This window comes from Camelus bactrianus, chromosome 34 (genome assembly GCF_048773025.1).
Source record: "Camelus bactrianus isolate YW-2024 breed Bactrian camel chromosome 34, ASM4877302v1, whole genome shotgun sequence".
Taxonomy (NCBI): domain Eukaryota; kingdom Metazoa; phylum Chordata; class Mammalia; order Artiodactyla; family Camelidae; genus Camelus; species Camelus bactrianus.
Window position 1 is genome coordinate 13,528,310 of NC_133572.1, and position 20,269 is coordinate 13,548,578.

Sequence of the window (20,269 nt, forward strand, 5' to 3'; positions counted from 1 at the left end):
TTACTGACATTCTCAATGTGCTGTGGATCAAGGAGGTGAATGAGAAGACACTCAGAATTACAGTACTGAGGCTTCAGAACCCAAACAGGAAAAAAGAAATTGGAATTTTCATGTGCCTTTCCTCAACTCATCAATTTAAATAGGCTTGGACGATGCACTCACTGTGGCCATGTCGATGGATGCTGTCGCCTCGTCCATGATGAGAATGCTGCTCTTGCGGACAAAGGCCCTGGCGAGGCAGAACAGCTGTCTCTGTCCAACGCTGAAATTCTCCCCACCTTCCGTCACAACGGCATCTAAATCAGAGCAGGACGCAAGGACTTCACTCAAGCAACCCTACTAGCATTGTCCTTGGGCAAACGGCTGAAAACCACATGGTGCCCTATAAGAGCATGCTGGACCTCACTTTGTACTGGCGCAAGGATTTCATACTGGCAAAGCCAAGAGGAACCTGGAGATGACAACGGATGGCAAATTGCCTCCTTATCATTGGATAGAGATTACCAACATGTTTTAAAGGCTGGGAGATCTTGGAGATTATCTATTTATTACAATTCTCTAAGAAGATTATTTAATAGAATTATCCAAGGCCCAAAGAGATGAAGTGGCTTACCCAACATCGCAGAGCTAATTTGTAGTAGAGCTTGATAAGAAATGGAATAGTCTCAACTCCAACACCTGTTCTGTTTCCTTGACACTACCCCACTGGACTATAAGCTCCCAGTGGGTGAGGACTGTGTTTGTTTTCATCACTGTATCCCCAGCACGTCTCACGGCATCTGTGATAGTAGCTGAATGGAACACTGTTGCGTGGATAAAGTGTCCTCATTACAGTTCCCTCTTTTTGGTTTTCACCTGCATTTCATAAATTACTATTGAGAGTTTAGCTTAACTTCTGTTTCCCAGATAAGAATAAATTTATAATTTCCAAGATAACCTATTTTATTAGGAGTCACACCCCTTTAAGTAGGGTTCTGAGGGAAATTTTCTGTTGATTATAGTCTCACTGCATCAAATTCTTATAATTTCTCTTGCTTGGGGGTTATGCACTTAGCCTCCAAATTTTAATGTATATAATAAATAAGAAGGAAGCTGGGGGTGAAGAATGTTCTCCACCAGAGGTGGCTTAAACCAGATCTTTATCAAGCAATTGATGTCATCTTTATTAAGAGAAGGAGCATAAACAATTTTCAGCTACAAGTGTAAATACAATCCCCTGTTGCTCACACTGTACCGTAACCCCCAGATACTACGTGCGTGATTCCAAACAGGTACAGGCAGTTCTCATGTTAGTGATTGAGGACTGTGAAGATGTAATTGCCTGTCTTTCCAACTATGAATGGGGGGAAGGAAAAGTCTCTAAATACCAAGGGGTAAAAAGGTCTATAAGCATTGTCTCAGGTAGACTTTTCAGTTTTTCAAGTACCTTTGCTGGGTTCAGAGGAGACATCAAAACTTACTATGGGAAAGTTCATCTAGACCTCAGGAATTACTCCCACAGCCTGACGCTGGCAAGATCAATAAACCTATCTTCAAAGGCATGCTGTCTCCATTTCAGTCTGTGGGATGCCTTTTCCTTGGGACTTAATTATAATCATAAAAGGTATTGTTTTTGAGTAGGTCCCCTTCCCCAAACAAACCAACAAATAAACATGATCTCATTTTGTGGGTTAATTTTTAAAGGAAACTAGATGCCAAACAAAACAATCAATTTGGCAACTACATATTACATATTAAAATTAGAATACTAACCAGCTATTATCTTTCCAATATCATTCCTAAATGATGAGTTCAGATTTTAAGCAAACAGAAGTCCAAAACTACCAATGTTCATTTTTATGAATTAAAAACTATATCGTGAACTCTCTGTTGTTCCATTAATCATGTTGATCTCTTACTATTCATGTAATTCTTTTGTCTTGTCATCAGTTATTTGCTAGAAATTATACTGCCTCTGGGACTGAATTTGTATCAGTGATCATTAGAGAACCTGTTTCATTCCTTTCACAAGTTCCAAAACTGATACTGCAGCTAGAGAACAGAAAATAATGTCTTCCAAAAGTTGTGTTACATAAGTAAAAGGAATATACCCTCCTGGTGGCAAAGAAAGTGGCTGCCACCGTGGAGAACGAGCTTGCTTCTAAATAGCACCCGGGACTCCTGGAACCTAACAGCCTCGCCAGTCCTCCTGTCTGTTTACTGAGGGTAAGTGATCATGTAAACCGCATGAGCAGAATGACCATAAGGAAACGGTCTAATTCAAGTGATCTGTACCCATCAATGGTGGAAAGCCTAAAGAGATAGATGTACCAATTGGAATATTTTGGCGTGCTCACATAGAACAGAAGGTTATAAGGTTCATCTTCTTGCATCCCATGCAAAAGCACCAGATTATGAAGTGTCCTAATGACCTTTAGGAAATTTTTTTTTCTTTTAATTTATTTTTTGTTAATGGAGGTATTGGGGATTGAACCCATGATCTTGTGCGTGCTAAGCATGTGCTCTACCACTGAGCTATACTCCCCACCCCTTGGAGATTATTTTAAAGATCAGGATACTTAACACTAGAATTATGATTCTAGCATGAAATGTAGGTAGAGACATGTAGAATTCATTGTATATCTAAAAAGTAAATACATTATTTAGAAATATACCTAGACCTCCTGGTAGGGATTTGACCATATTCTTCAACTGCGCAATTTCTAGAGCCTCCCAGAGTCGGTCATCTGTGCATTTGCATTCTGGATCTAAATTAAATCTGTAGGGAAAAAAAATCGATTCATTAGTCAATAAATTTAAAAATGCATTTTTATCTATGTTTGCTTATTGCTGTTTTTCCTTTAAAATGGAAATCGTATTTGTTTCGGCTGCTGTTGTATCCCCAGCGTCTACCACAGTCCTTAGGATGGAGCAGGTGTCCGACGCATGCTTGATGAGTGAAGGAACAACCTTACTACTATGAACAATGGTTTTTTATGTAAGTTGTACGTTTAAATGCATGATAAGACCTGGTAAAACTCATTACATTGGGTTCATCCACTTTCATATTATGTTTAATGTAACCTGAATAGTGTCTAGCAAATGATTCCTACAGAACTGGTGTTAAACACATAAATCTAAATGGAAACATGTAATGCTATTTCAGACGACCTGTGCTGCACCAACCACAATAACAGTATGCATCGTAAGTGTGTTCAGAAAAGCAGATTTACTGTGATATTGCTAGATAACTTGATACATCCAGAACGTTTAATGAAAATAATTTTACAGTTGAATATTGAGCAATCTTACATACATTTTCTGTTTGAGACAAGGAATATTTAGTAAAAGGTGGGAAATACTCCTTTGCAATGAAGTGGGTGAAGGAGGGGAACAAGAGAGAACAGAGGGGGGATGCAATGAGAGGCATGATCTGGTAGATGACGTCATGGGGGGCTTCGGAGTTGGACAAACTTTATTTGGAACGGCAGTTCTACCACTTACTAAGTGTACAAACTTGGGGGGGGGGGTGCTGCTGCAGCTTCTCTGAGGTTCAAAACCCTCATCTGTAAAATGGGGACAGTGAGCTGTGCACTAGAGGGTGCTCTGAGGATGTGGTGAGACAGTATATAAAAAGCACCTAGCAGAGAGTAGATACCTCCATTCTTTTTTCCATGAGAAACTACAAACCAGATGTGCAGAGGACTGTAGCGTCTTCTCCAAAGCAATTCTGGCTGAAAGAAGAGTTGTGAGGGATGGAAGGGAATCAAGGTATTGGCCAAACTCAATTGTCTGCTGAGCTGAAGCCAGACACACAAGAGATCGGCAGGATATCTGAAGGGTGGGTATCTCAGAAATGTCTGCCAAGAATCACTGCCCCCAAGTACAGAGGGGAAATGTGTAGAATCAAACAGAAAATTCTAGAATCAAACAGAAGAGATGAGCTCCTGGAGGCACAAAGGATGGGCTTCTGCAGCTTAATTAAGCCACTCTAGGTTCCCCAATGCACGCTGTCAGACAGAAGATTTGATCTCATCTTGGTAATGTCCTTTCACACCTACCTTAAAAGCAGTTCTGAGCAAAACCCTCCTATGAGCCAAAGGGTTAATCCTGAGGCACATGAGTTTCTGTTGAATACATCACCTACCGAATAGAACCACTGAACAGGATTGGATCCTGCAGGATGATTGAAAGTCTAGAACGTAGTGTGTGCAGTGGCAGTTTCGAAATGTCTATCCCATCAATGACAATCTTTCCTGTTAAAGAAAAACAGAAATGATGGGCATGTGGTACAATGACAAGAACCATAAGATTTGTATATAAATTGGAAGTACTTTCCTAGTTCAGGGTTGAAATTCAGAAGATGAAGCTTTCCATTTAAGTATTAAAAACATTAATGTACATGTCTAAGAAAAATATACATTTTGATGATCTTTACTCCCAGAGGAGTAAATTTACTTCCACTTTTTATTCAGTTAATGTGGCTCATACAAACCAAAAGTACTTCTATTTCCCCTCGATAGTCTTCTTCCTTCCAATATTCCTTTATCCTGTTCTCTGCTTTATTTTCCTTCACAGGATCTTCTATAAACATGTATTGATCTTTTTTATTGTCTTTCTCTTCCAACTAGAATGTTAGGTCCTTGAAAATGGAAACTTTTGTCTGTCTTATTCACTCCTTTATTGCTTGAACAGTACAGTGCAGGACAAGTAAGAACGTAAACTCTGTGACATAGATATCACATTTTAGTGGATTTCTCCACACTGTGCATAGACTTGTGCAAACTTGATGTCCTTTCTTTACCTCGACTGATTTACTTGATCATATTGCTTTGTGCAAAGACAATATTGCCCTATGAGATGAGCCTGCCAGGAAAAGAGTGATGACGATAGTCCTTTTTCCAACTGGATTTAGATTTAAGAGCAGGCAAAGTGATTTGCTTAAACTTTCTTCCAAGAACAATATATTGTCTATTAAAATCTCAATTGCCTAATGTTATTAAAAAGAGAGTCAGTCGTCAGTAGCCCTCATGGGGCTCAGAATGATGCTTCTGGACTCATGAGCATCATGTTAATCTAGTACTTTCCATCATAGCCACAGTTTTTTAATAAAAACTTTCAATCAATTGTCTTTGGATGATGTAACTAGCTCAGATCCCACTGAAACTCCTTCAAGTGTCTGTGTGTTATCAGCAACCGTGGAAAGAGTGAGCTGCTAATCCAGACGCAGGTACCGCCCCTGTCCCTGAAACTAAACCCCAAAGAGCCTGCAATGACCACAGTTCAACTCCGTTGCCCATTAACTGACCTCTTTATCTCACAGAGCTGTTGTGTAGATTCTATTAAATAATATGAACTGTCACGCACAACAACAACGTGAAGCCTTGTCGCCACTGTCATAATCATCACAGATAATGACAGTAAGCACGTCTGGAGCTGACGAACCCCCTTCCGTTCAAGACGGCTTAGGTGCTGGTCTATTTATAGCCCACTTGGTAGACTAAATAATGTGACATATTTTTTCTAAAGCAAAGATGAAATTACTTCCATATATGTTACTCACAAGTCTGTGGATGAATAAATATTCTTGTATATTGTCAACCCGTGCTTGACACTTTATGGCGAAGGTGGCCTCCTCACAAAACGCTCAACAGCATTAAACCATGTTATTAAGAGTCATGCACCAAAATTAAAATGCAGACTCCTTATCTCCTTGCATTTTTTTTTCCCGTCGTTGGAAAGAGATGTATTTTTAGTTTGCAGGAGGCGAGACAGTCTTTTTCTTTCTTCCTTCCTCTTGAATGCCACCGCCATCTACTGCTTTTCAAAATGGGTGACCTTGTTTTCATTTTACCAATTTAATAGAATTCTTTAACAATAATTTCCAGAGCTGAGTTAGGGCTAATAATTGTTTCCCCCCAATTCTATGTTTTTGTCTCCACTCCTAGAATGTTTATCTGGGATACCTGCCTTAAACCATGGGTTGCAAGACACAAAGTCCTTATAAGTGTTTGCTTTTTACTTCTGCAGGATTACATAAATTGAAGTTGCATTTTTTTTAAAGGAAAAGCACACATGGCCAATGAAAAAATTTAGTTAGTAACTCACCATCAAATATATCAACCATCCTGAAGAAAGCCAGAGATAAAGATGACTTCCCACTGCCAGTGCGACCACATATGCCCACCTGAAAAAGCAACCATCACTCAGAGAGGACTCAGACAAAAGATAGAAAATACACAAAACTATTTTTAACTTAGATAAGACACCATGGTGAAACTACAACTCTGTTTAAACAGTCGCATTAACATCATCTTTCTCCTCCCACTTCTCCCTCATGAGCTCTCATCACTAGGGGAAAATCATGAGGTCTTCATCAGATCTTCAATGATTCCACTCTAACTCTTTCTGTTTCTATGTGGTTGTGTTGTCTTCCCCCTGTGGCTTCATTTTTGCATTTTAGTATATTGTTGGATACTAATAAATGAGTATTCCATTTTATCTTAGAAGTGATGATTTTACAACAAAAAGTAAAATGAGTTCATTTTCTGCACACTTGCTCTTTTTCACAATAACTAAAATAAATCATTTTGGGACTAGAGCTAGCACAAATGTAAAGGTTCTCCAGGGGATATCTGGAATGGCCATGAGCCAAAAGCCAGAAATTTTGAAAAACATGCCTATTGTTCACTTTTCCAATCTTTATGGGAGATGAAGGAATGGCGATACAACTTAGAGAACACATATTTTATCTGCATCCTCTCTCTCCATTTTCTCTTTTACGCAGATAATCGGACCTGTAAAGTGTTGGGGATATTATGGGACCTGCGGAGAATATGTTTGGCTGGGATGTCTAAAGAGCTCTGGTGGTGATGGACCAGCTCCATCAGAGGTTTTGTATAAAATAAATCAAAAGGCAGTGAATTCCATACCTTTTGCCCAGGTTTGATGTAGGCCTTGACGTGTTTAAGAACAGGCTTCAGATTATTTTCATATCTGACACACAGATCATGAATCTTGATCTCCCCTTCCTGAGGCCAATGTTCTGGAACTTGAGAAGGATCTACGGGGTGGGAATGGAGTACGGAAGAGAGACAGAGACAGAGAGAGACAGAAACACATACTTATACACACACCACACACACAATTTTTTTCTAAATTTAAAGTAATATTGAACCAAATTCTATTTTTTTAATTAAAATTACATTCAGTGTAAAAGCCTCTTGATTAAGAACTTTTAAAATAGATTTTTTGTGTTTGTGTTTAGAGCATTAACTGGCATCCTATCTCCCAACATTCCATCACTCAACTCTATTTATGATAGTTCATCCGTGAATGGTTTTATTTGTTCAGTCAGATGGTCATCAAATATTAGAGTGCTTAAAATGTGAGGGGTGTTGTGTAAGATGTCAGGACTATGGAGATGGAAACTATGCTTCCAGGTGCTCACTGGGTCCTGGGAGGAACATACAAGTGGGTGAGCTCCTTCAGGACTGCATGGAGAATCAAGCGATGGAGGCCAACGCAAGGTGCTCTGGGAGCAGAGATGATGGTAACCCAAGAGTTCCAGGAGGGTTTCAAGAGGAGATGGTGCTTAAGGTAAATCTTAAGAGTTAGGAGATCTGTTTCAAATATGTATCTAGAGAGAAGAGCAAAGATCAAAAGAAAGCATAGCATGTTGGTATGGCCAGAGTAAAAGATGTATACATGGCTAATGAGAGATGAGACTGGGTAGGTGGGTGAGGGTTGACTAATGAAGGGTCTAGTGGATTGAGCTACGTTATCTGGATTTTGTCCCTGAAGACATGGAGAACTATTGAAGGATTTTTGGCAAAAAAACACATTTTAAGCATGAGATTTGCATTTAAGGAAGATGATTCTGCCCTCAGTATTGAATTTCTGGCCAGCTTTATTCTAGCAAGGCTAAGAATTCTCAGTATAAGATCCAAGTTTACTGGCATCTAAGTTAATAAGATGTTGAGAAAGAAAATACACTAGTTCACAGTTTAGGTTGGTAATTAATGTAATAAAAGGCCCAAATGTTTTTTATAATCCTCTTTAAATACTACTCAGTAATATATATTTGGATCCTGGTTGTATACAAGACTTTTCAGGCATAAATAACCACATCTTTTCAGGTTCAGGTGTCCATTATCAAGCAAAGTCAAGATGAGGGGGAATTCTATGGACACTGAAGTGGAAAACCAAAGCAAAAATGACAACATGCCTGACACACAACTGATACTTTTCAAATTACTATTTAAGGGAAACAAAATAACATTCAGAACCATACCCATAGTGCCTTCATAGTTCTCAGATTCCATAGTCAAGAAACTGTTCACTTTCTTCACTGCCCCCATCTGGACCTCCAGGTCAGCCAAGTTCCTCACAACCCAATTCAAGTAGTTGGTTATCTGTGTCAGGTGACAAAAAATTTAACACATATAAAATGAAGTAATCATTTTTTTTTTCAAATGGAGGTACTGGGGATTGAACCCAGGACCCCATGCATGCTAAGCATGCACTCTACCACAGAGCTATTTCCCTCCCCCTGAAGTAGCAATTCTTGTAAACACTGGATATTAAGAGGTAGGATGACTTGGACAGTTCGTGGAGGTACAACTCATAAGTGCTACAGGATATCAGAGGCTAGAGAGGACATCGAGGGATAAAGCTGACAAAGAAGGTATCCCCCCGCTCTTCTTCATGGGTCCTCAAGTGTTGCTGTTCTGTGAACTCTTCTGGTTTGCCTGCACAGTGGACAGTTGTAGGTACCTCTGTTTCCACCTACCTCACTTACAGTCACATTAAAGTTAGTGCCCCTAAATGGGTTGTGAACAAGTCAGGACAAGAATCCCAAACAGCCTTGACCATCAGGTTTGAGGAGTTTCTGAAAATTGGTTCACAATATCAGAAATGAATCCATGCTGTTCTAAAATGCTGGGTTGGAACGCAAATCTACTATTATTTTCAGGCGGTCATCTTGTTATGAATTTCTAATTTCTACTCTAACATCCATGATTAAGAGTTGATAATAACTATGGAAAGTATTTCCAACACTGCACAAGAAGAGAGAGATTTTCATCTATACCTACCGTAAGTGCGTACAGAAGACCCAAGCCCACCAGTCCAGAATTGGAAGATCCACTAATGGACGCAATAGATGCAGTGAGGACAATGCAGGCTCCCAGATAATCCTAAAAAGGGAGCAAAAAAAAAATGTTGAAAGATTTTTCTCGGGTTCTTAAATCAAAGATCTCAGTCAATTCAGATGATCACTAGAGAACAGACGTTGTTCACCGTGTGTCCTTTTAAGTTTCAAATGCAAGTTAAAGTTATGTTATAAAATTGTTATTTCCATATTATCTTTTCTAAAAAGACCCATTAAGAGTTTGTGCAATAAGTCTCAGAAAGTAAGTTAGTACCAGGGCATACGTCCCGCAAGGTACTCCCAGCTTGATGTAAAGAAATATGCCAGCTGGCATCTGAGAAATCTCTGTGGGCAACATATACATTAAGGGCTTGAAGCAAGGCATGTTTTTATTAATTTCTATTCTCCACTTCCTCCCAGCTGACCTCACTGGAAAGAAGAGCCTCATTCATTCATCCATCCAACCATTCGTTCATTCATAGATTCTTTTAAAAGTATATGTAACTGTTTAAAAAGTGCTATTCGTGTCATCTTTTAGTTATATCAATGAGATGCTTTTCAGCTCACTCCTGGATTACTCTCACTGCTCAACAAGGCTTTTTCCTAAGGAACTGGAGATTTTTGGAGGCATTTGACTAGAATTTTACCTCAATCTGTGTATGAGAGGAAGCTCCTTTGTGAACAGTGTCTATGAAGAAATCTCATTGCAAAATCACTAAATTCCAATCACTTTCCTTCAAACAATACAAGAATATAGATGCGTGAGATTGACAGGTACATAAGAGCTTATGTTAGCTCCCCATTCTCCACTTCCTTTACCATTCAAACTTAATGAGCTGAATAAACTACAAAGTGATTCTACAATTACACCTTCTTTCCTTTCCTTAAAGGCAGTAAGTTAAGGAGAAGCAGATGGTCTGAACAACTCACATACAGGAGAGTAAACACTTAGGGACCACTAGTAGCATATTTTCTACTTCTAAGGCCTTCCACATCCCACTCAATCCATTCAATGAAAAAACACCTTCAGTCAAAGTGATATGATGGAAGGAGAGGCTCTAATCCATAGGAAATAGAAACTACGACATATATGAATTACCCATTCTCAAAGAGGGGCCAACGATAGTACATTTTATCAGTCTAGCAATGAATGATACCTTCCATCGAATTTGTGAATTCAACATGCCCCTCTAGAAGGGAAGCCTTTGATTCCTATGTCAAAAAAGAAGCCTCTTGTCAGCTTTCTAGCAATTCAATGACATCTACCCATACGTGGGATGACAGTGAAAAGTGTAATTTATAAAACCGACGTGTACATGGTTAATCGCAACCCCATCTCTTTCTTTCACGTAGCCCTCAGACGCCCACAGCTATGGTTCCCCTGGGTGTCCGGGCCGTCAGATTACAAGATCAGTGCACACCTGCCTATCACGGAGTTAGGGACACACAAAAAAGCTCTGTGCTGTTTCATAACATAGACTCTCAGGCGGGCTTATCTTGAAGACTATTTTCCCTTTAGCCTGTTGATTCTCAAGTCTTTCTTTCTTTCTTTTTTTTTTTTTTGGCTTCTCCATGTGATTTTTCTTTTATCCTTTCACCACACAGCAAGACAAAGCCTTGGAGAGACACCCTTTAGATAGAGTTACACAATTTTCGCACATGGGAACACCGACGCCAAAGAACTGGAACTGTTTAGTGCAGAGGGATGAAGAGAAAACGCTGTGGGGAACAGAAGAGCGTAAGCAGCATTCAAAGGTTAGGCTGCAGTGACACACCGCAGACGACTGCGGCCTCCCTCACTGGGCGCCCAGATGGGAAGCACCCCGCCCCCTCCACGGCCCAGGCAACCTGGGTGGTCACAGTCTGGCTCCTTTCCCACCAACCAAATTATTTTATTCTTTTGGATTCTTGTCCTTTTTGGATTTGAGTGTATAGTGACCTTTATTTATTTATTTTTTTTTCCTAATTCAAAATGAGTACGAAATGAACATGGTGGGCGGGGCTCCACCTTCCACAGGGAACAGTGTTGAGCCAGAGAAAGGGAATGACTTGTAATTGTCTTAACTCTTGCCTAACACGACCAGGCAAAAAACAGAAAAACAAAAACAAACAAACAAAAATCCTCCCAAATCCAAAAATCAAACAATAACAACAACAACAAAAAAAGAGAGCCATATAATTTTTTAACAAATAGATAATAAATAAAAATCGGGTGGGGCTTAGGGATCTTCCCGAATTCAACAAAAGGTGTTTTCACTCTGCCTTCCTTTCCCTCCTTCTCCTTGAGATTATCTGTTCACAGAATTCAGTGGCCTTGCTCTGGAAAGCTAAAATTGAGAATGAAGAGAAAAATAGCCTCAGAAAACTAAGATAAGTTTTCCCCTCTTTCTCTCCATCTGGGTCAGGAGTCCATGAATTAGAGTTGGTGGAATTCCCAAATCTGCATCAGGAAATCTTGCTGGCCTCTTCCGAATTATGCCCAATCCCTGTACCCTATCCTGGTATCGTTTAGTTGTGTTTCGGCTATAGGAGCTCCAAGAATATTTGCAATAAGCTGATATTTTTGTTAACTGACTGAGTAATATATCAAAAAACAGGGGATGGAGGGAGTTGTAAATACTATAGACAAGATCAATGCAGAGTCACTGTGCTGAATAGAAGTTCTCATTACTTACTCTTTGTAAATGACTCACAAGGCAGAATGTGTCCAGCTCTGGGGTTTGGAGAGCAGTTCACACCCCAGTCTCCAAGATCCTGTATCTCTATGTTCATATTTCTGACATAAGGTCCATTTATTTCAAACTGAAATTGTGTCTCCAGGGATGTGGACATGTCCACAGAAGCTCAGTAGTGATGGGGTCACACTTACGTGTGTACAATTGGGAGAAAGGTAATTTCCTAATTGGAGTTATTAACTTTGTTTATTCAATGTTCCTACTGTGGCATATGTCCTTGGACGGTTAACACTTATATTCAAATAAATATTCTAATATTCTGGTTCTAATGAAAAAGTAGTGTACTCCAAGAACAAGGAGAACAAATCTGACTGGTTTTAGGCTGGATCTCTGGGGTTCTCTAGCAGACTAAGGGTGTGTGTGTGTGTGTGTGCATACACACATAGACTCATTGATGCATAAATACAATAGACGAAAGAGACAAATCACACACTAAGGACTCTGGACCTTGACTTCTGTCAGCAGATATGCCTGGAACGTTGCAAAAACCAACAAGTTTCTGACCAAAATTTACCTTTACTGACCAGAAAGAGAAGCAAAGGATTCTTTAACTTTTTGCACTGGTGTTTAAGGGAGAGTTCCAATCATGAGATGAGGGAGCAAACCATGGAAAGATTATACAACACAGAAAATAAAGACAAGACAAATGCATTATAAGGTAACAGAATGAATAGCAGATTCTGCCCTTCCTTTTTCAAATATTAGTCATTTTAGGTTTCTACAGGTGGAACTAGAATTCTTTTCTATTCAAGTAGGTCCAGCTGCCTTTTCAAGGGTTGAGGAGTAGGCAAGGTAGCGGGTATGAGTCGAGCTAAACGAACCCATTCTGAATTTGGCTGCTGGTCCTCTCTCATCTTTCCTGACCTTCCCTTTCTTGGCAGTCTGAAGCCTCTAACATCTTGTCTTCTGGCTTTGAGAGAGGAACTTGTGGTTTGCTTGAAGATGCCTGTTAAACATTTGTCCATTAACCTGACAGTAGGAAGTGCTAAGGCATAGAAACAGGAGTCAAGTCAACCACTCACCTCAAGTCCAAAGAAAACACACTTGCCCCTAAGAAACATACTTGATCTTCAACTTCAGGTAAATCAAAATACAAAGGTAATGACTGACATTTCTCCCCTATAATTTTAGGGCATTCTTTGATTAAGCTACTTCATCATGAATTCTGTTATTCAGCTATGATTTCTTTTCCTTGGAGAAAACAGATTTAAACAAAGAAACAGAAGCTTAAAACAAGGATTTATGGTCTGGGTAAAATCTAGGAATAGTATTTTGGTTTTGTTATAAATCCTAAACACTTTACCTGCCTTTATGTTATTTACAGGTAATTCAGAAGAAAAATCTGCCCTGCCCCTGCCCAGTCCCCACAGCTACCTGGAAGAAATGCATCTATCCAAAATTTGTGAAATATAATTGCATCATGTTGATGAATAATTTCAATGCAATGACTGTTATACCGGTTGAGATCTCTGTAAACAACGGTGAGAAATGATGGCAACTATAGCTCACGGAGGTGGAGGGGGGTGGGCAGGGGTCCCTATCCACCTATATCTGTCCATCAACAACTCAGATTGTAACTTGGGCTCCTTCATTTCAATGTTATCAAATTTCCATTACCATCTGCCCTCTCTGCTCTGCTGAGTTTTGAGAGGAAACCTGCCTATGGTAAGTATGCTTAATCAGTGGAGGTGAAGTTCTTGCATTAAGCACGGATAAACCTTTTCCTCTTCAAAAACTGATAGATAATTATTTTTAAAAGATTATAGTCAACTCATCATTTCCACCCAGGGAGCTTATTCATATTGCAGATCACGCAGACCAGTCGGCAAACGACATTCCCTTCCCTCCAAAACATCTGTCTCTGACTTCGTACGCCGGCTGCTTGGTTTATTAGCCACTTAGCAGGGCAGGTACTGCTTCCACTCATTTACTCATTCATCCATCCTTTCAAAAGACATTTGTCAAGTGCACTTTGTAATCAGTGAGCCAGGGGGTTTATATTCTTATTTTTAATCCTAACACCCTCCCCCCACCCCCATGAGATAATATTCTTACTCCTATTTTATAGATGAGGAAGTGGGACTCAAATAAATTAATGAACTTGCTGGACCAAGCCTGCTCGATGCCGAAGCTTGTGTCCATCCTTCTACTTTATATAGGACAGAAGACAATAGATGATTCATTGCAATTTTGTACATTTTAGGCTAATGTGATCCTCTGCTGGCTTAAAACACAGAAGGTCCCTGTCTCTCCCAGGCCTGTTCAGCTCAGGGAAGGAAATGAGTACATCTGTTCACTTGTCAAATTTGCTCATTTGAAAAAAAAAAAAAAAAAAGCTGAAGTTATACAAATATTTGCCATTCCATTAACTTATGTAATCTAGCGACTAACAAACACAAAATGAGTTTTTGCTTCTGGGGTTGTTTGTCTTGCCATTAGCTGAAAACATTATGACAAATTTCACCCATAACATAAACAAACCTGAGTTATTTTAAAGTCCAGAAAATGTGAAGTTAGGGCTGAATCTCAGTGGAAGCCTCATTTTTACAACTACCTCCCTCTTTGCCTCTCTTCTGTTTGGTTTCCATTTCGAAAGCATGACATGAACATACCGTTCTGACCTCTAGCCATCTGTTGGCAGCTGAGAGAAATAAGTAGGCAATGTTGTTGGTGTCTGTCAGTTCCAGCATACGTTGCTTAAATCTGGTTTCATGCCTGCAGAAAACAAAAATATTATGATGTGAGCCACACAAAAAGGAGAAATAATAAAAAACAGTCACACTTACTACTAAACTATTTACTCAACACGGTGACACACTCATGGTATGGAATAACTAGTTCATGGACTCCTACTTTCAAATGAAGGCCAGCTGCTACTGATCTCTGCACCCTGACCGAGACACAGTGTGGTGCAGCGGCTCCCTCCTTTCTCAATCCCTGCTGCGACAAGGAATCTTTCTGATGACAAAGTCCTATAAAAGATCGCTTCATAGATTCCCCCATAATTACTGCAGCTATGAAAACCAGGCATGGCCCATGTCACAAGGACCTTATTACAAACCAGAATAAGTTGTACAGAAGTACAATATACTCCACCTACTTTTTTATTGCATGTATTTTACTTTTCCAAATGGCACCGTTAGAGTTGGGTGGGTGGTACCAGAAGAGACCCAGGGAAGACAGGAAACTGTGTGTTGATAACAGGCAAACATACAGTTTATTTTTTTTCCTTTTTTGCTCAATGTTTCTGAAAATCAAAGAAGGAACTTGAGGTGGCAGGCAGTAAAGGATGGGTGTCCTTGGAAATGACAGGTGTTCTTATTAAGCAAGGTATCTTATATCACAAAGTTCCAAACTATCTGTAAGAATGGTCGTTGAATGAAAGAAACCTGTGGTGTGTGACATTTACAGGCTTCTAGAACACATACAGTCTAGACTTTAATCCTAGACCACATGAAGTTCGTTCCTGGTAATTGACATAATCAGACCAAATTCTCTACAACCTGTGTGACAAAGAGAACGTCTCATGAAAATCTCATCCATTTGAACACGTGAGCTACTTTGCACAGAAACTCACTCTACATGATGATAAATCTTTCTACATCACAAAAATAGCCTCTTTTCAGTTTTCAAGTATTTTCCCTGAGTAACAGAAACAACGGAAAATTGGATTCCGTCATCAAAATAACGGGTTTGAAGGTCGGAGGAAATGCCAAATCAGACTGCGGTCTATTCAACTTTCTGTGGCAACTGCTGAACATATAGGGCCCTTCTGTCTACCTGTTAGGTTTGCAAGGAATAGTCAAAGTTCACCTGACAGCCTGGTGGTGATTCCTGTTTAATGAGAGACTGCTCCAGGTCTGCCCTCCAATCTTCAAATCCATTTGCAGAACTTTACAATCAACCATCACTATGTCAAAAATGAAAAAGTCCAGGGTGGGGTGCTCACTTGGCCCGGGAAGCCACCCATACAGGCCAATATAAAGCAGATACTTGGTATCTGTCCAATCAATCTGACAATTCCAATGGGCCAAACCAGAAAGATCAGATAATTGAGTCAGAAAGCAGAATCTGATCTACAACAATCAAAGGATTTGGCAATCAGAGCCAAATAATGACCTCACTTTGAGTTATGTAGCCTTGACCCAAATGCCACGCACAGGAGGACCTGCGCTGAGTGGCAAGGACTGGGGCGGGACTAAGCCATCAGAGGAATGGGACTACCCCCGAGTTGACCCTTTTAGAGATGGACAGAGTGCGTAAGTAAAAGGCAGGTTGACTCACAGGGTTATAGGAGGTACTGAGATACTGGATTTGACTGTAAACAGATAGAGCCAGTTTCGTACTTGCATAGTTGGGGTGAATTTTCATCCATTCATTCGGAATCATTTAGCAAGCACCAACTCTAAGTGAGACGTTAGAGTATATACTTCTGAACAAAACACAACCTCTGCCCTAGGAAAGCCCGTTCTTTAGTGAAGGAGGTCAACACAGTATGAACAGTTCACAGATGGTGCCGTACAGAAGCCAGTCATAAGGGCCCCCTACACAAAATGCTACATGAACATAAAGGAAGGGGATGATGTGCACTGACCAGAGGATCAGGCTGGCAAGGGATGGGGTGGAGGGTGGGGAAAGAAGGATCAGCAAGGTTTCGCAAAATACTGGGGAGGTGGTCTAAATGAGGTTTTAAGGAATGGGCTGAATTTTTCGGGTGAACACGGAGGGACAAAGTATTGGAAGCAGCAGGAGCAACATGAGCAAAGGCACAGAAAGGAGAAAACTCAACACGCTCAGGGGCTGGAGACAGGGTCCTCTCCCTAGAGGGCTGTGATGATGGAGACATAAAGTGGGGAGGTGGGTGCCGTTGGACCAAAGCCTGTGGACGACCCTTGAGACGACCATCAAACACTTCGTTGGGACAGAGTGCATTGTCCGGGACCCTCTCCTCTTCCTCTTCCTCTAGTTTGGGGATACTGTTTCAGATACACTCTGAAAGAGTCTGTAAATGGAGCTGGCAACCGTCTGAAGCTGCAGAGAGAGGGGAGGGGTGGATATGCAGTGAACATTCTTTCTGTGTGTTTCTATTTGGCAAGAAACCTTCTGTTTTCCTAATGGAAACTTTGACACACTCAGTCTGTATCTTTTCATCCACATCCAGCTCATCTTCTGAACATTCTTAGACCTTTATTCTGTCAGACCCTGCACCCCACCCCCCGCAAAAAAAGTAGGAAAGGTCACTGAAACCGCAGTCTAATTTAACTGTGCTATTCGGTGGTAAACTACTGGAGGGAGTTCACTACTGCATGTGAGTACATCACGAACCCTGAATGCAGGGGAGGAAAAGCAGCCAGCCTAATCAGTAAATACGAACTTTCCAAAGAGCTGACGACTCTGGGGACTCTTACGAGTCCGAAAGAAAGGAAGAAGTAAATGGAAAAGAATGTGTTTGATTCTTTTCTTTTTTTTTTTCCTGTGTTTTGATATTTATTTAATAATCAATTTATGATTCTCTTAAATTCCGAGCTGAACCTGAGGCACATTAAAGTTTGAGGACGCTGCATTTCTCGACATTGTCCTTGCTCTCGGGGCCACCCATCCTGCTTTGTCCCCTCTCTAGGATCTTTTCTTTGTAATTTTTTTTTTTTCATTTTTTTTCTCATGGAGAGAATTTTGGCTTCTTCAGTTCTTCATCTGCACGCTTTCCCTGTCCTGCTGTGGTTTCCTCTTTATGTTTCCAGTTGCAGAAGATCATTTTTGCTAGGTTCCAGTCTTTTTTCGATGGTTGTTTAGCAGTCAGTTGTGGTTTCATAGTAGTCGCAAGGAGACGCAAGCCGAACGTGTTTGATTCTTAACCACAAATCGCCAAACGTAAAGATTCCAGAATTTCTTTTTCCCCCATGGGAGCAGCACTAGCCCTACATTTTGACACGTCCTTGGTTTGAAAAATGCTGATATTTGTGGTATTTAATATTTATTTTACAAATGAACCCTGGAAGATCCAACTCTGGATAAATATGATGCAGGCACATCTACAAAAATGTTGGGTTGTCCTTTTGTTTCTTCCGATCATAATTCAAGTCTTAGGGGACATGGAGGATTTTCTCCCTTTTATGTCTACTTAGCATTTTTCCTGATGTAAAATTAGGAAGAGTCATGCCAAATTCTGCTCATGTGTCTAGTGGAAAAGGTAAATGAAAAGCCTAAACCTTGACTCTTGGTCAATTCTTCTTTCATTGTAAACCATCCTCATTACCTTCAAGAAGTGATACCTGACTCTAGTCCTCACCACTCTCGGAAAATGACCTCGCCGGTTCTTTATGGAGAAAATAGACACTGTTTTCTGTTGAACCCATGAAACGTTCCACCTCCCAGCTTGCCCGAATCCGGGCACTGCTTGTCCCCCACCTGCCATGTTATCTTACCTATTTCCCCGTGGTATCTATATGGGGTGGAAATGAAAGGCCCTGTCTTTGCAGTTTTTGTAAATCCACAGCAACCAGTTGCATCCTACCTGTGTTCAAAACTCAGATAAATGAACTTCAGAGGACTTGTCCGGCGAAAAATGTAATTTTTAATACAGTGTACTTTATTACCACTGGGCATTGCTGGCTACTATTAGAATATCAATTTTGTCTTAATACCCACATCCAAAGTCAATAAATGGTTTTTACCATCACCAGTAAAAGGCACTGCACACTCTGCTGGGAAAACACATCACTGCAGAAAGTATAAATGCTCCATGATGAAACCTGGGTAGATTTATGCAGAAGTTCTGTGATGCATGTTGTAGATGGCTGCAGCTTTATATTCTACCTTTTGATTTTTTTAATGTAAAATATTAAATATTTCTTAGGTTAGGAAAATCTCTAACTGAATCAATACATGTTTGCATTCAGCACTGCAGAAGAATATAACACGTTAAGATGTCGATTTTCGATTTTCTAGATTAGGTGACATTCAGTAATGCCACCTTCTTTTCTGATTTTCCCTGAATAGGGAAAATTTTGAGTGTTAAGCAGACACTCTTGATTAAAAGCTTGGGTTATTACTCTGTTTACCAACATTGAAGAAAATTGATTAAATCCTAAAATAACTTTGATGTAGTAATACTTCTTTTACTATTATTATTATTACGAATACATTTATTTTAACTTGCATATTGGGTGCTCCTTTCTAGCCACTGTGGTTAATGCTATACCTGCGTTACATCACTGAGTACAACAACCCTAAGAAGCAAAACTGATTTCCCCATTTCACCAGTGAGGCCAAAGAATTTAAAAGCCTGGTCTAAATCACACAGCTAGTATCTTTCCCACAAGATGCTTAATTCTTTCTTTATCCTTGTTAAAACTTCCAGTGACTAACCTCTAACTCTGATCCTTTTTTGCCACATCTTTCTCACTGCTAGTTGAGAACACTGCCATGCACACAGTGGGCATCCAAAAACGGGATCAGCCGCCAGTGTTTTGTAGGTGAATAACCGTTGATGACGTAACTGCCTAATTAACAAAGGAAAACACGTTCACTCGCCTGAATGCCCGGATGGTGGTGAGTCCTTCAGCTGTTTCTGAGAAGTGGCAAAGCAGAGGGAGCTGGGTACTATCGTCGAGTTCCTGGAGGTCCCTGGGGCAGAGACAAGTGCAAAAATCAGCTCCACACTCATTCAGAGTCAAAGACCACAGGGTTCACTCTAAACTAAGGTTACTATTTGTCACCACAGCTCTTTTCCTCTAGCACTCAAGGAACAAAAACCCCAGCAGTTTACAATCTAAAGAGGAAGAGACAGATGAGTACGTGATGATGAATGTGGGTCAAGGAGGAATAAAATGTGTGGTACAAAAACATCAGCTTTGTACAACAGCTGAAGTCAACTGCTATGGGGACACAGAGGAATGAGCAATCCAGTCATATGTAGGATATGGGTAATACTTGCTTTAAGCAGGCGGAATTTAGGCCAAACCTTAAGCATGAGGAGGGCTTCAACCGAACAGATAAGAGGAAGTGCATTCCAGCTAAGGGAACAATAAAACCACGTCCAGAAGACTAAAGCACTGGTGAGTTCAGTCTGGCTAGTGTCCAGAATCCTTTGGAGGTGTTGTAGTGGGAAAAGGCTGTACAAAGAATGGATGGGGCTAGATAGAGGAGGATCCTGGACAGGCTGGGGAAAACCACTGAGAACTAGAAATAAAATGACCAGAGCCATGTTAAAGCAACATAACTTGGGAGACAGTGCAAAGAGTGGAAGAGAATGAGTGTGTTAGGATAAGTCTATGTAAGAAGTTTTACAGCACTTCTGAATTAGTGTGAAATTGCTGGTGAAATTGAAACTAGGGGGAGGACTGTGAGACAGCCTACTAGAAGTGGCCTTCTAAACTGCTACAATCAACTAGTTACTGCGGAG

At 40.4% G+C, this 20,269-nt stretch overlaps 1 protein-coding gene across 10 annotated transcripts in view; it reads right to left on the bottom strand.

Annotated features, from left to right (window-relative positions):
- The window catches only part of ABCC9 (ATP binding cassette subfamily C member 9), a 106,567-nt gene that overhangs the window by 7,737 nt on the left and 78,561 nt on the right, over positions 1-20,269 (bottom strand). For 9 of the 10 annotated variants that reach the window (XM_074357778.1, XM_074357781.1, XM_074357779.1 and 6 more), the window contains 9 exons: positions 19,399-19,491; positions 14,478-14,580; positions 9,075-9,176; positions 8,273-8,393; positions 6,912-7,042; positions 6,088-6,166; positions 4,127-4,235; positions 2,655-2,758; positions 163-296 (listed from right to left, as the gene is read on the bottom strand). In XM_074357778.1, the coding sequence (XP_074213879.1) occupies positions 163-296; positions 2,655-2,758; positions 4,127-4,235; positions 6,088-6,166; positions 6,912-7,042; positions 8,273-8,393; positions 9,075-9,176; positions 14,478-14,580; positions 19,399-19,491 (976 nt within the window). The other variant, XM_074357783.1, reaches the window with a different exon arrangement.